Source organism: Colobus angolensis, unplaced genomic scaffold (genome assembly GCF_000951035.1).
Source record: "Colobus angolensis palliatus isolate OR3802 unplaced genomic scaffold, Cang.pa_1.0 Scaffold85, whole genome shotgun sequence".
Classification (NCBI taxonomy): domain Eukaryota; kingdom Metazoa; phylum Chordata; class Mammalia; order Primates; family Cercopithecidae; genus Colobus; species Colobus angolensis.
In genome coordinates, this window is record NW_012122376.1 from 7,244,234 (window position 1) to 7,258,868 (window position 14,635).

General features: G+C 46.2%; 1 protein-coding gene across 3 annotated transcripts in view; it reads left to right on the forward strand.

Moving 5' to 3' along the window:
* Window positions 1-14,635, forward strand: part of FGFR2 (fibroblast growth factor receptor 2) — a 119,861-nt gene that overhangs the window by 92,651 nt on the left and 12,575 nt on the right. For all 3 annotated transcript variants that reach the window (XM_011930251.1, XM_011930252.1, XM_011930250.1), the window contains 4 exons: window positions 1,303-1,454; window positions 4,328-4,449; window positions 6,650-6,760; window positions 8,530-8,720. In XM_011930251.1, coding sequence (XP_011785641.1) covers window positions 1,303-1,454; window positions 4,328-4,449; window positions 6,650-6,760; window positions 8,530-8,720 — 576 coding nt within the window. The remainder of the gene's footprint in view (window positions 1-1,302; window positions 1,455-4,327; window positions 4,450-6,649; window positions 6,761-8,529; window positions 8,721-14,635) is intronic.

Here is a 14,635-nt window from a genome sequence, read left to right on the forward strand (position 1 = left end):
TTTCCAGCCTACTTTGAGGGTTTACAAAGGCACGATTCAAAGCTTTTTGAACAGGACGGGTCCTCTGGTTCCCTGTGAGAAGAGCCCAGGACCCACCCTGTGAAAATTCATCCCACCTAAATTTGTTTATCTGGACTTGGTCTTTGCCAGTGTGATTGAAGGAGTTCGTAAGCACATCCAGGAATACTATCCACCTGGGCAGGCATGCAGGAGACAGAGCCCAGGGTGGGCTCACTGGCTGCTTAGAGATGGATCATGGGTTAACTTCACATTCTTGTTCTCTTGGGCCAAAGTCTTGTTCATGGTTTAGAATAAGACACTGTTCAAGCAGCCTGTGGTTAGACTAAGATTGCGTAGTCATCCTCAGAAGTGGCCTTCCAGTGTGCTCTGCATGAGTCTTTTTTTTTTTTTCCATAGAAACCAGCCAAAAGACAATGATATAGTTAAGAAATAATCATTTTATCAGACACAGACTGAAATGGATCAGGGTAAACAAGAAAGTAACTCGGTGGAGCCCTGTGCACTGCCAGGTGGGAGAGGAGTTCTCTTGTGTGGTTATGGGAAAAGGCGTATTTTCTTTCCCTTGATGCTTCATCCCACGTGTTTAATGCACTGGTTTCTGAAACTGAAGACAAGAGGCAGCCCGTTTTCACTGAACGGCCTGACCATCAATAATTTCCAGAGGGACTGGGGAGAAACAAAGAATGGCACCCAATACTGGGGTCTTGGGTTATTTTGAGTTAAAGGGACTCGGAGCTGCTGAATGTCTTCCACATTCAAGTCCCAGAACTCTTTCCTTGAGATATTCCACTTTACGTTTCCAAAGACAGAGGAAATATGGAAGAGCTGATTTCTGAAAAGTTTTCGTAGAATTTCATACGCACAGCACTTGATCCATGATCTGGGTGGTCTGAGAGGAGATCCATTATCCGGGGCTCTAGTACAGGTGCAGGTACAAGCATAAAGGTACTAATGAAGCCGGGGAGGACTGTCTGCATGTCTTCAAGTGACTCTCCGGAGGAATTAGGACAGAAAGAAAACTTACATTGTGATCAGATGCTATAGAAAAATTTCATAGAAAAACCTGAACATAGGAACATAAAATTTGGATGAAATCTAGTACTGCATGGACTGGAGGGCAGAGGAGTTGGATTCCAGTGGTTTTCTAATTTGGTTTCTTACTTCTGCCAGCCCCCAACCCATTCCTTTCTAAGATTCGATACTCTGGCTGGGCTCTGGCTGACTTCCAGCCTCCTCAGGTGGAGCCAGGATTACATCTGTGTCTTTGCATTTTGTATCCAGGTTTCAGCTGAGTCCAGCTCCTCCATGAACTCCAACACCCCGCTGGTGAGGATAACAACACGCCTCTCTTCAACGGCAGACACCCCCATGCTGGCAGGGGTCTCTGAGTATGAACTTCCAGAGGACCCAAAATGGGAATTTCCAAGAGATAAGTGAGTACTTCTCTTGGCCACATCCCAGGATGGAGACTCAGCTATAAATGGGGAGATTGGATTAACATTTTCTTTTTATGACCTTTAGCCACAAAGGTCTTGCTGTGATGATGTCAGCAGGAGTAAGATTGTATTTCTAAATAACCAACTCCTGGAAAAGAAAAGAATGTATTAAAAAAAAAATAGCTCCTTGAAAGCAGAGCTGCTTGCCCCTGGCTGGTCCCCAAAGAAGATGGCATCTGGTTATCATTTTTTAGGTGTCTGGGCAATTCAGACTCCGTCAAATGGAATAAAAGTAGAATTATCCAATTTATAAAACAGATCTGACATTCCAGTTTTTGGTTACTAGAACAAGACTGTTCTGTGTTCGCTTCTGTGGAGAAATTAGATGCAGAATATAAATGGCCTTAAGGACCTCTACCCAATGTTGCTGTTCTCATTGGTTATTAATATCATATTGGGCTGAAAAGCTTCAAATACGGTACCTGACATCTAATTTCTGTGGTCCATAATATTTTCCTTGTTGGATGAGACAGAGATGTGCCAATCAGATGTTTAGTCAAAAATGTGACCACCTGGGTATTGTTGGGGCTATGTATCTCTTGGTCTCTTTTGAACTCCATGTACTGGGGCTCCGTTGGGGTGCATTTGAATCCTGGCTTTGCCAGACAGTGGCTGGGCAACCTCGGGTGAGGCACCTGATTCTCTGAAATTCATTTTCATAAAATGAGGGTGGTGGTTCAGACCTCCCAGGACTGAGCAGAGTTTTTAGCTTGTATGAGTTTTCCTTTCATTTCCCTTCACGTGGTGGTGACCTGGGAGCTCTGAACTGCAAACCTCAGCAGGATCATTGTGGGGGGCATGGAGTCAGTGGGCAGAACTTGAACTACTAGCCCTCGTCCTCTGGAAGGGGACCGAGCCCGAGATCCTCCTTCTGAAAGGAAGTGCAGTGGTCTTTGTAGGACTGTCCATCACTTCTGGGGTACTTTTTGTAGTAACAGCTTGAGAGTATGGGAAGGTGGAAACGCTGACTGCTTCTGCATCACATACACTGGAAGAAGCTCTTGACTTGCTTATGAGCAGCTGCCCTGTTTGCCTTGACATTCTCAGTAGCTCCTGAGATTATGGTAGGGAAGTGTTTCATAGACACTTCTCGTATATGCATATACACATTTGGAAATGCGAAGATAAGCTTTTCCAGAGACTGATCTGATGAGCTCTATTTGGAAGGGAGAGGTAGCTTATGTGGCTGGCACTTCTGATTTTGATTCACGTGACGTCACATCAGTTTTGTTTCCCAACTGCCAGTTTAGAGATGTGTACCATTAGCTAGGACTGAATAATTGTATAGATATTATTTGGTTAGAGTGTTAATGGAAGTAATTTCCAGTTGATTTGTATACTGTAGTGAAAAGACCACTCACTCATTCACTTATTCATTCACTCAAGGCATGTTAATTGGACATTTACTGGTGGGGCACCAGAGAAAAACACAAAGAATAGTTTCTTTACCTGTAGGATGTGGAGAAATGGATGTTTCTTGTGAACTCCGCCAGCCCTAGTTTGTGTGTGATTATATACGTAGGTAGGTTCATGTGCACATTCCTATATATATGACCAAACTGGGGAGTTGTGATCATATTTTAAGAAATCCCAGCTTTCGGGTTTAGTCCATAGTTTTTGCCACCTGTGACAGTGCAGTCAACAGTGGAAGTCTGTGTGTGCCCAACTGTTACCTCCCACCCGGGGTACCCTGAGTGTGGAAAATCTGAGTGCTAAACATTTCAAAACAGTGTTTAGTGCAAACGTAGGTGGAACAGATTTCCAATGAATGAAGGCTATTTAGAAGCAGTTTATTAGATTGGAGGCAGAAGTTATACAAAGAACGGATTGTTATGCTTGTAGTAGCAAGGCAGTGGGACATAAATTAGCCATTTTTCCAATGCAAATATTTATTTTCTGCCAAGTTGTCAAATTTAATTTTAGTTCTGGATAGAAACAAAATGACCTCAGCATAGCGTACGCTGCCCGCAGTTTTTATGCTGAACTTTTGCAAACCATTGTGTATTGACTGTAAATACTGTTTACTAATGGCAGCTTCATGCTTTGCTGTGTTATGCTGAAGTTAGAATAAGCCATATTCAGAAGTATTCCAAAGACTTTTGCATTCTGTTCGTTTCTGGAATGCACAAGGACAATATATGGCTATTCGTCTGACGTGCATAGACCTTGTAGTCTTAGAAATTTAATTTGTGGTGTTCTTCATTTTAATTTGTGGATTTTCTTCATTGTTAATTTTATGTAGTCATAATGACTTTTAAACTTATGTCAAAAAAAGTCCTCAATTTTTTAGAATTTTCTTTTTAGTAAAAAATTAGAGATTCCTTGAAATGCTTTTAAGAGGCATATCCTGTAACTTGGCAAGGAATGTGGCCATAAAATCCATTGGTATTTGAATAATAATAATTTTAAAGCCACCATTTTACAGGGACAAAAAAAAAATAAGAACAGTCTTAACGTTTTTTCTTTGAGCCATTCTGAATTACAAATATTTAATTGGCTCAAGATCAAAAGCTCCTCTCTGGCACTTACGAAAGCTGACCACCGCACTAGCAAGGATACCTTCGCTAAAGAAAATAAACCAAGAATACCAATGTGAAATTTAATAGCTGTTCCACCAGTAATCGCCATTCTCTAAAACTTCACTAGGAAAATACTCGGGCGCGTGTGTACCCTAAGTCTCATTAGTTCCATATGATAAGCACTCCATGCTTTAGCAAGCCGCTGAAAGATTTTTATATTTAGTTCTGGAATTTCCCTCGCTACACCCCATCACCAGATGCTGTGTGCTAATCCCCTATTTACACATTTAGGCTGACACTGGGCAAGCCCCTGGGAGAAGGTTGCTTTGGGCAAGTGGTCATGGCGGAAGCAGTGGGAATCGACAAAGACAAGCCCAAGGAGGCGGTCACCGTGGCCGTGAAGATGTTGAAAGGTGAGCGGGGAGGCGGGAGGCTCAGGGAGGGGCTGGGTGGAGTGGAGAGTCTTTATCAAGGAAGTTCCTTTTGTGGCATGTGAACTCTATCATGCACGGGGTCAGAGAGCACATAGCTGACCTAGGGGTTGAGAAGTTTTCAGTATAAATCAGCATCTCGGACAGACTATTTATCTTGAGCTGTGGGTACTTATAAAGAAAAGCCAGTTGTGTTAGAAAGTGGTAGCCTCCTACATAGAGTTATTCTTTGACTCCTTCTTCGTGCCCACGATTCTTCATTCTCTCTGTATTTTTATGTGCTTAGAAATTATCAACTCACATATAATTGGATTTATTAGGTAGGAGTTGGTGTGTTGGATTTGGGACTTAAACCTTAACTTTACAAGTATAAGGAAATCTGTGTTTTTGGAGGGAACGAAGAGACGTAAGGGAGCAGAAAGCCTTCTCTTTTGCGTGAGGAACAAAGCAGAAATGACACTGGTCTGGGAGAGTCACTTAGAAGCTGAGAAGGAGCGAACAGGATCAGGGCTGGTGCAGAGCCTCCTGGGACACGTAAACAATTACCCTGAGATGTAAATGTCGTGTTGTGTTTGTGGGACTGTGAACACTTCCACAGTAACCTTCCAACCCTGCTTCATGCCCATGTCCAAAGAACTTAAAGAACTTTTAACCATTAACTTGTTCGTCCTGCAGTATTCTTTTATGAGAAGAGTTATAGGGAACGGTCACATTATAAATCCTCTTGTTGAGATCTCGGAAAGAAGATCCCACGCCGAGTACTTCCCACGTTTCCAGGCAGAGAGGCCTGTCCTTGGCATATGGTGCCGGGCATGTCACAGGCGTTCTGGAGTTAGACTTTATCTGTCTTTTGTGGGTTCTCATGGGATGGTCATCACATCCCTCCCAAGGGGAAGTAGCAGGCTGGACTTTGTCAAAAAGATGTGCGTTTTGTGTTTTGGGTTTTTTAAAAGGCTGTGTTTATCTGAATGACTCCCAAGGAAAACTAGAGTGCTTTGATATGTTCCCCACCTTAGAGCCTGATGCTGGAGAGGAACACTGTGTTTTCTTGCCCCAGGTGTGGTGGCACCACTGACGGAGGCAGCCCAGGGGCAGGTGTGGGGAGGACCCAGGCTTCTCATCTCTTTTGGCGGAACTTCTGGTTTTGCTAATGGGGCTTAGAGTTACATGGGATATTGCAAAAAGGGAGGTCTGGGACTTCTCATTCTCTTGTGATGCCCAGGCTGGCAGCCTTCCCTTTAAGGACACAGAAGGATGTTAGTCCCCAAGCCATTGTGGCATGTCCTTTCTTACAGCCTACAGCTGTGTCTCCCTCCCTTCTCATGGCCTGTGGCTCCCTCCTTCACATACATCAGTGTAAATTTTGCATGCACAGTCACTTGTATTGATCTTCCTTTTGTGAAGCTAAAAAAACTGTTTGCAACATGGTTCTTATCCATGCCTGTATTTCATTTTTTTAAAGGAAACCCAGATTTTTCCATACTGAATTAGCTTGAGGTGGAGGGCCCATGGGAAAGTCTTGCCACTTAAGAGAAGCTAACTGCAAACCCGCCTATGTGGAGCCTATGCCATTCTTGCTTGAAATTACAGAGCGGAAGTTTATATAACTTTTCTTAGGATGGGAATTGCAGTGCCTTCTGAGAAGCCACTAGAAGTCACAGCCCTTACCTGCTCAGAATGCACATGTACACACGTTTATGGCCCTGTTTATGGGGAGCTCTCTGAACCCATCTCGGAATGCTCCAAGGGCCTCGAGGGGCTGGGTTAGGAATGCTTGGTCGGGAACAAGTCTGTAGTGATTTAAAATCGCCCTATCCTTGGTCTCCTCGCTGGTTTCAGGCACCATGAAGTTTGGTGTGGTTTTCTGAGACACCTTAGATGTGGCAGAGGATGAGATTATTTCATGGTGTAGGAAAGAATTGGCATTAGTGTCAGAAGCCCCTGCTCTCGTCCTGACTCTTGGCACCATTGGCCCCCCAGTGAACTCTCTGACACAGAGCAAGGCAGTTCCCTGTGTAGGCCTTTGTCTCTTCCTCCGTAAAATGAGGGAGATGATTTGGAAAATCTTTTCTGATTCTGAAATTCAATTGCGTGCATTTCAACTGAGTCCTTGGCAACTAATGGTAGCTGCCCATGAGTTAGAGGAAATGAACTGATTTGTGAATATACCTGCTGTTCATAGATGATGCCACAGAGAAAGACCTTTCTGATCTGGTGTCAGAGATGGAGATGATGAAGATGATTGGGAAACACAAAAATATCATAAATCTTCTTGGAGCCTGCACACAGGATGGTGAGTAGGAGGAAAAACTGCATTCGTCTAAATACTCTGCAGTTTGATAGAATCATTTTAGAAACGGTTGGGCTTCTAGATCCTGCTCCCAGAGCACCCCGTGTGCATGTTTAAAGTTCTTTTAAAATCCGCATTGGAAGATGTTCCTAGCCATGAACACAAAGAAGGGTCTGTGCCCGTACCTGGGGGCCAGCGGAAAGGAGGGTGCAGGGTGACTTTGGATTTGAGAGCCTGGAGGGCCCTGCTGTTTCTAGGTCATAACCTGGAGGGAGCTTTGGAAAAGGCAGCCTCCTTAGGCTTTTGCTTTGTAAGTGCTAAGAGAGATTTCTCAGAATAAGATCCTATGTTTTGGTTGAGAAGTTCTTCCCTTAAAACAGGGATTGAGGAATCCACGTCTTGCTGTGGGTCACAGATGGCTGAGCTCCCAAGAATAGCTTAAAAGAGGAGAAAGCAGTATGAAGGAATACGTTATTTTCCCTGGGGGAGAGAGACCCTGGCTTCTTCCATTGAATGTTTACTGGCACTTTGGAATCAATTTGCTAAGTAATTAGTAAACTCGAAAAAGCGTATCTTTGACTTAGCAATTTGTCTTGTAGGTCTCTCCAGGAATTGGCGAACTTTTTCTGTAAAGGGAGGTTGTAGATATTTTAGACTTTTGTAGGCCTTATGGTCTTTGTCGCAACTTCTCGTGTCTGCCATGGTAGTGAGAAAGCAGCGCTAGAAGTACAGAAATGAATGGGCCTGGCTGCATGCCAATAAAATTTAATTACCCAAACAGGCGGTAGGCAGGATTTGGCTTGCAGGCTGTAGTCTGCCAACCCCGAGTCTATACCATGGAGAAATTATTGCACACGTGTGTAAAGGAACATGTACGGAGATGTTCATTGCCTACTGTTTGTTATGGCTGAAACCTGGAAGCAAATGCCCATGCATATAAGGGAACGGATAAATAAAGCGTGGTGTGTTTATGTGATACAGTATATGCAGCTGTGAAAAGGAATGATCTAGATTTATTTTTATAAGCCCAACAGGTTCCAAAAGGATAATGTGTGGGGAAAAATGTTGCAAAGCTCTAAGAGCTTTATTATTCATTTATGTGATGAAAAATAATATATTACTTATTGACTAGTTAAAACAAACCAAAAGGATAGAATGGAGGGGTCCATGCTTTCCAAGAGGATGCAGGTGACAGCATGAGAGTGACAGGGAAGATCGCATCAACTGTGTCTCTGTTTTATTTCCTACAGCCTTTTGAGGCTATCATGACGAAGGGCTGATTTATCATTTTGCAGAGATTATAATGCAGGCATTCTATTTTTATGTGTGCTTTTCTGTATGCTAAAACTTTTTCTTTTTGGGGGGGACGACAAAGTCTCGCTCTGTCACCCAGGCTGGAGTGCTGTGGCGTGATCTCGGCTCACTACAGCCTCCACCTCCTGGGTACAAGCAATTCTCCTGCCTTGGCCTATAGTAGCTGAGACTATAGGTGTGTGCCACCGCGCCCAGCTAATTTTTGTATTTTTAGTAGAGACGGGGTTTCGCCATGCTGGCCAGGCTGGTCTCGAACTCCTGGCCTCAGGTGATCCACCTGCCTCGGCCTCCCTAAGTGCTGGGATTACAGATATGAGCCACCACGCCCGGCGTCTGTATGTTAAACTTAAAAAAAAAAAAAAAAGCGTTGGGTTGTAATAACTAAAAATGTTTTGCTGAATTGCCCAAGGGCAGACCTTGGATTCTCTCTTTAGGGAGCTTCTCTTCTTCCTTGACAGGGCCTCTCTATGTCATAGTTGAGTATGCCTCTAAAGGCAACCTCCGAGAATACCTCCGAGCCCGGAGGCCACCCGGGATGGAGTACTCCTATGACATTAACCGTGTTCCTGAGGAGCAGATGACCTTCAAGGACTTGGTGTCGTGCACCTACCAGCTGGCCAGAGGCATGGAGTACTTGGCTTCCCAAAAAGTGAGTCCTTCACATTCTACTTGGTTGGGTGGAATCCAATTAAAAATGTCTTTAAAGAAAACAGGCAATTTAGACGTGCTCATTTGCTAGATCAAGCCCTCGCATGTCTTGTACAACCTGGAGAATATTTATTGTGTTATTCATATTTGAGTTTAATGAACTCTTTAAAACCAAAGCAGCGTCATAAACCTATAGTGTCGCTGCAGAGATGAGCAGTAAAGATATCTCTTCTTTGAGACAGGACCATGTCTGATTTCCCTGGGAATTCGGCTCTCCAGGTGGGAAATGGGTAGTTTTAAAGGCCCCCTTTAATTCGGATGATTTTCCTTTTTTTTTAAGCTTCATTTATTTTGTGGTTACTGAGTTTTTGAATATAGACTTTAGGTGTTTAGTGTTTTGGGTTTGATATGGCATTAAATATTCTAAAAGTAAATGTCAAACAAAGGGGTATTTTAGTAACCTTGCATCCTGGAGCTCTGCGTTTATTTAGTCTCGTTTGGCGGGTGACCCTCTGTGGTTAGAAGTTGGCCAGGTCCCCTGAGGTGGACTGCCTGCATTCCGGGCACGCCACTTACTGTGGAACTTGAAGCATTTCAGTTATTCTGAAAGTAGTTAGACAGGTGCCCAGATGTCCTCAGAGACATTTTGGATGACCCAAAACTCCCTCGTCAACCCCACACATAGAGAAGCGGAGGGGCAGGGCTGCCTCCCGGGCAGAGGTGGGCACTGCTCCTACCTGCGGTGTGCATCATTGCAGCGCCAGGAATTCCTTGGGTCCCCAAAGAGGTAAGATCCTCTGGTGGGCGTGGACCCTCTGTCACTGGGGGTCTGGGTTGCCTGAAGGGTCACAAACTCAGGTCTCCATGGGGCCATGCCAGTCACACAACCAAGGCCTGCGAATCACTCAGAGTGCAGAGATTCGAGGAACGGCTGCACCTCAGCTCTACTCTCTGGCCACATAGGAACATGGCCCAGAGCTACCCCGTGTTCTGGATGTTTTTTTCTTTCTTTCTTTCAAACAAACTGAGTGCAGTGGCATAATCACAGCTCACTGCAGCCTTGACCTCCCGGGTTCAGGTGAGCCTCCCACCTCAGCCTCCTGAGTAGGTGGGACTACAGGGATGTGCCACCACGCCTGGCTAAGTTTATTGTTTTTTGTTTTGTAGAGACAGGGTGTTTTGCCTTTTTTTTTTAATTTAAGAAAACCTTTCAAAAAAATTTGAAGAGAGTTTGGAGTTTAAGACTTTTTCAGATTTGTTTTCGTATAAAAATCTCCCAATATATAGGTTTTAGGAAACTAAACCCAGTTTTGACTTCTGTGATTGCGTCTGTGTGCACGTGCCTGTGCGTGCATGTATGCAGGGGAGTTTGCCAATCAGAAAATATCTGGCATCCAGAGACAACCAGACAGATCTAGAATATGGGACATTTGACAAGGTATCACTTCAAAATGTCAGTGTCTCGAAAGACAAAAACTGCTGGGGAGACAGTTCCAGATTAAAGGGGCCAATGAGACAATTTCTAAGTGTAAAAGTGGGATGCTGGACTGGATCCTGTGGGGTGGGGAGGGTGGCCAGCTCTTAGAAAGGACATTTGTGAATGTCCTTTGAATATGGAAATTTGAATATGGACTGTACAATATTACTGATTATATTTCTGTATCAGTGTTGAATTTGGGGGCTGGTGACAGTGGTATCTGTTGTAGGAGAAATGTGCTGAAGAATTGAGACTTGTGAAGTATCAGTGATGCCTGCAACTCAGTTTTAAGTGGTCCAGCCATAACATGCATGTACTGTGTGTGTATCTGTGTAGGGGCAGGTGGGGCAGGACGTGGAGACAGCAAGCAATTGAGTAGTTGTAACAAGCAAACCCAGCAGCCGTGGATACTCACTGTGCCATCCCTCCTTTTCTGCAGCTGTGAACTCCTCCTAAATAAGCCTGGGGATTGTAGCCCATCTGTAGGCTGCCTATTTTGATCTTCTGGTCCTGATCACTCCCTGCCCTACCTGTGCGGGAGATAGGGGAAGCAGTTTTGCACCCAGCAGGGTGGTGCTACTAGGAGAAATGTGGTAGGAGGGCTGGCCTGGTCATTTTATTAAATCCTTCAACCTCTACTCCTAGAGCACGCCCGATGTCTCATGGCCTTGGTCAGGCTCTCCAGCGAAGTGGCCAGAATAGACATAGTCCTTGACCTTTTGGGGCAGGAACCATGGGTGACAGTAAGAGAAACTGACAGTAAATGTGGGAATGAAAATCAGGCTATAAAAAAATATATTGAAAAAGGTGCCATGAAGGAAACAGTGGGATAAGGCCGTACTCATGCCAGGATGTTGCACTTTGCTGTCACTGCCATGGAAGCCGCTGAGGGGGAGGAAGAAGATCAGTTTGTGCTTCAGAGGTGACTCTCACTGCTGCTTGTATGGTGAATGGGGAGGCTGAGTCCCTGTCAAACGTGGTGATGGTTTGGGCTGGGGTCTGTGGGGTCCGAAGACACTGAGAGAAGCTGGTGGGCTGATGTTGGACGTATTTTGCTCTTGGGATAGTGAACGGATTGATTAGATAGGAGGGAGAGAAAGAGAGATCAAGGATAACTTCTGGATTTCCAGCTTGAAAAACCGGATGGTGGTGCAGCTTCTAACTCTGGGAGGAGTTGGGAACCAGGGTTGGGGCAGGGGGCATAGATCTGGGTGGAAAATCCAGAGCTCGTCTTGAACGTATCTGAGTCATCCAAGGGGAGATACTGAAGAAGCTGCAGGCAGCAGCTCAGCTCTGAGGGTGGGCTAACAGCTGGGAGGCAGCAAAGGGAGCTGTGAGTTCAATCCATGGGCGTGGACAAACTCATCTGCGGAGAAGCTTGGAAGAGGAGGACAGAAGCCTGAAGTCAGGTCCTGAGAAAATTCTCAAATCTAGAGATTGACTGAAAGCACCAGAAATAGCAGTAGAGGCCGAGGAGGCACAGCCTGGGTGGTAGGAAAATCAGGACACGGAGTGCAGAGGCCCCACACGGGAACTTCAGGAAGGAGGGGACAGGCAGTAGAGCCTCGGCGCTCAGACTGGGGAGAAGCGTGGGTGTGGGGTCCTGGTCCTAGAGGTGGTACCCCTGCCCACCCTAGCCCTGAGGACTCAGAGCTCCTTCCTGTTTTGGAGCTGGCGGAGAGAAAACTAAGAGACGAACTTTGCTAACCAGGGCAAATGAATCCGTTTCATCATGGAAGAACGGAAGTACCCATATTAAAGGGTTGTGATAATAGTAACTATTGTTATTATTAATCACTGACCGCTCTGGGAGAAGCTAACCATCTTCCAGGCGCTGTGGCAGAGCATTTGACATAAAGCATCTCACGTAGCCCCCAGAACAACCCGGAAATAGGTGGGATTTGGATCCCCGTTGTATCAGCGAGGATGGTGAGGAAGTGGCATGAACACTCTGCGCCCAGATGTGTCAGGAGGACTCAGATGTCCTCACTTCTGAGAAGGGAACTTGGTGGAGTGGCAGGTCCCAGACCTAGGTCTCCTGCTCCCCCACTCAGCTGTCTCCTGCTCTCAGGAGGCCCCTAACTCTCTCTAAACTGAGGCAGGACCAATGAGATTCTGTGGCGGGGGTGGGGTGGGGTTTGGGGGGGTTGTTTAGTGCCCCAGTATGGCCTCATTGCCTCTACATTGAGCAACAGCCCAAGGTAAAAGGGATATTGCATGGGCCTTTAGGACATGACATGGTTCCGAAGCCACTTACTGGAGGCCACCCGCAGCGAAGGACCCAGCATAGGTTTGAAAATGGTGGTAGATGAAGATGTTAAGAATGGTCCCCCTGTGAGGGCTCTGCTTCCAAAAATGGAGGGCTTATTCGTGCAGGTGGAGAATGAAGAACCAGGGAAAGGGTCCAGCCCTGGCTTCCCCACACCCATCCCCTCAAATGGGGTGTCGTGGGCTTGAGAGAGACATGCTTGCCTGAAGGAAGGGGCAGAAGAGAACTGTTGATTACATCGTTACTGATGTCCTAGGTTCATCTGTGCTCAGCGCTGGGCCGATTGAGATGAGCACACACTGCCTGGCCTCCAGCAGCTTTCAGTTGTGCGTGTACATGTGCATGTGTGAGTGTGTGAATGTTGGGGGCGGGTTGGGGACTGGAGACAGAGAAGTGAAAAAACTCCATGGTGTATACAGCAATGCAATTAGGTAATAGGGTATTTAAGCCTTACACAATTTATAAAATCCTTGCTATTTTTAGCTCAGATCACACTAATTTTACTTTTTTAACCGAATCCCAAACCCAGTTAACCCTCAAAGTGTTAAACCCGAGCAGTTTGGTTTTGTTTTTGAGATAGGGTCTCACTCTGTCATCTGGCTAGAGTGCAGTGGCATGATCTCGGCTCACTGCAGCCTTGGCCCCCTGGGTTTAAGTGATTCTCCTACCTCAGCCTCCTGAGTTGCTGGGACTACAGGCGTGTACCACCACACCTGGCTATTTTTTGGTAGAGATGGGGTTTCACCATGTTGGCCAGGCTGGTCTTGAACTCCTGACCTCAAGTGATCCGCCCACCTCAGCCTCCCAAAGTGCTGGGATTACAGGCATGAGCCACCGTGCCTGGCCCTGAGCAGATTTTTTTGTGTTTTTTGGAGACAGAGTCTAGCTTTTTCACCGAGGCTGGAGTTCAGTGGTACTATCTTGGCTCACTGCAACCTCCATCTCCCGGGTTCTAGCGATTCTCCTGCCTCAGCCTCCCGAGTAGCTGGGACTACAGGCGCTTGCCACCATACCCGGCTAATTTTTTGTATTTTTAGTAGAGATGGGGCTTCACTGTGTTAGCCAGGATGGTCTCGATCTCCTGACCTCGTGGTCCGCCTACCTCGGCCTCCCAAAGTGCTGGGATTACAGGCTTGAGCCACCGCGCCCGGCCCTGAGCAGTTTTTTTAGTGAAGCCCCAGCTTCCCCACCTGTAAAATGGGTATAAAACTATCTGTGTCATAGGTTGCCGCAGGAATTCGATGTCATCAGCCATACTGGGCACAGGGCATATTGTCTACGTCATAGGGGTGTTGCTCTTCCTTCCCTTAGTGACCCACTGACCTTCACCTGTGGAACACCGACACTGTCCCGGGGCCCTAATTGTGTAAAATGGTCAGCTTTCTGTGCTGGAGACCAGCTCACATTCCTGTGGATGATGGGGATTTGGCTTGCCTTTGATTACTTTCTTTTTCTCGGGTGTAGGTTCCAAGTCTCCTCTTATTCAACCCAGAGGCTGGGGTTTGATGTTTGCTAGCACCTGGGATGAGGGATGGCCACGCTAGGCTCTGGCTCTTGCTGAGAAGATGGTGGAGGGAGCCATCAGCATTGTCTCCGTGCAAGCTGAGCCCCAATGCATGGTCGGAGCCCAGTGCGTGGGAAGCACATTCTTCTGACCACACAGCTTGCCAGGCGTACAGAGCGCGTGTCGGTAGGAGCACACCACCGGGAGAGTTTGGCCCGGGGCTTGGAAGTTCAATTTGAAGAGGCCTCCAAAACTGGGAACCGGGCTGCAGACGAATCTTCCAGCCTGGCCAGGGATTGCAAGCTTGCGTGGCTTTCTTGCTTTCCCGCTTCTGGGCTGAGGCTACGCGGGGGGCCCAGACGTGTGTGAACACAAGGAATAGCTGGCGGTCAGGGTGGAATCAAACAGTTCCTTATTTATATTTCAGGGATCACTTAGCTTGCCCCTTTTTTTAATTGTCCATTTCGTGGAGTGCCGAAGATCGGCTCCATTTCAGCATTGTTGAATGGATTGATAAGACTTTATGCTTCGTGTGATAGTTAACCTTTGCCAGTAACCAGTGTAAAAGCCTTCGGTGGTGATATTTGCTTCTTTATGTCTTATCTCTTCCCAAAATAGAAGGTGATGATTGGGGACCCTAATTACCTTGTATCTTGTGGAAATCTT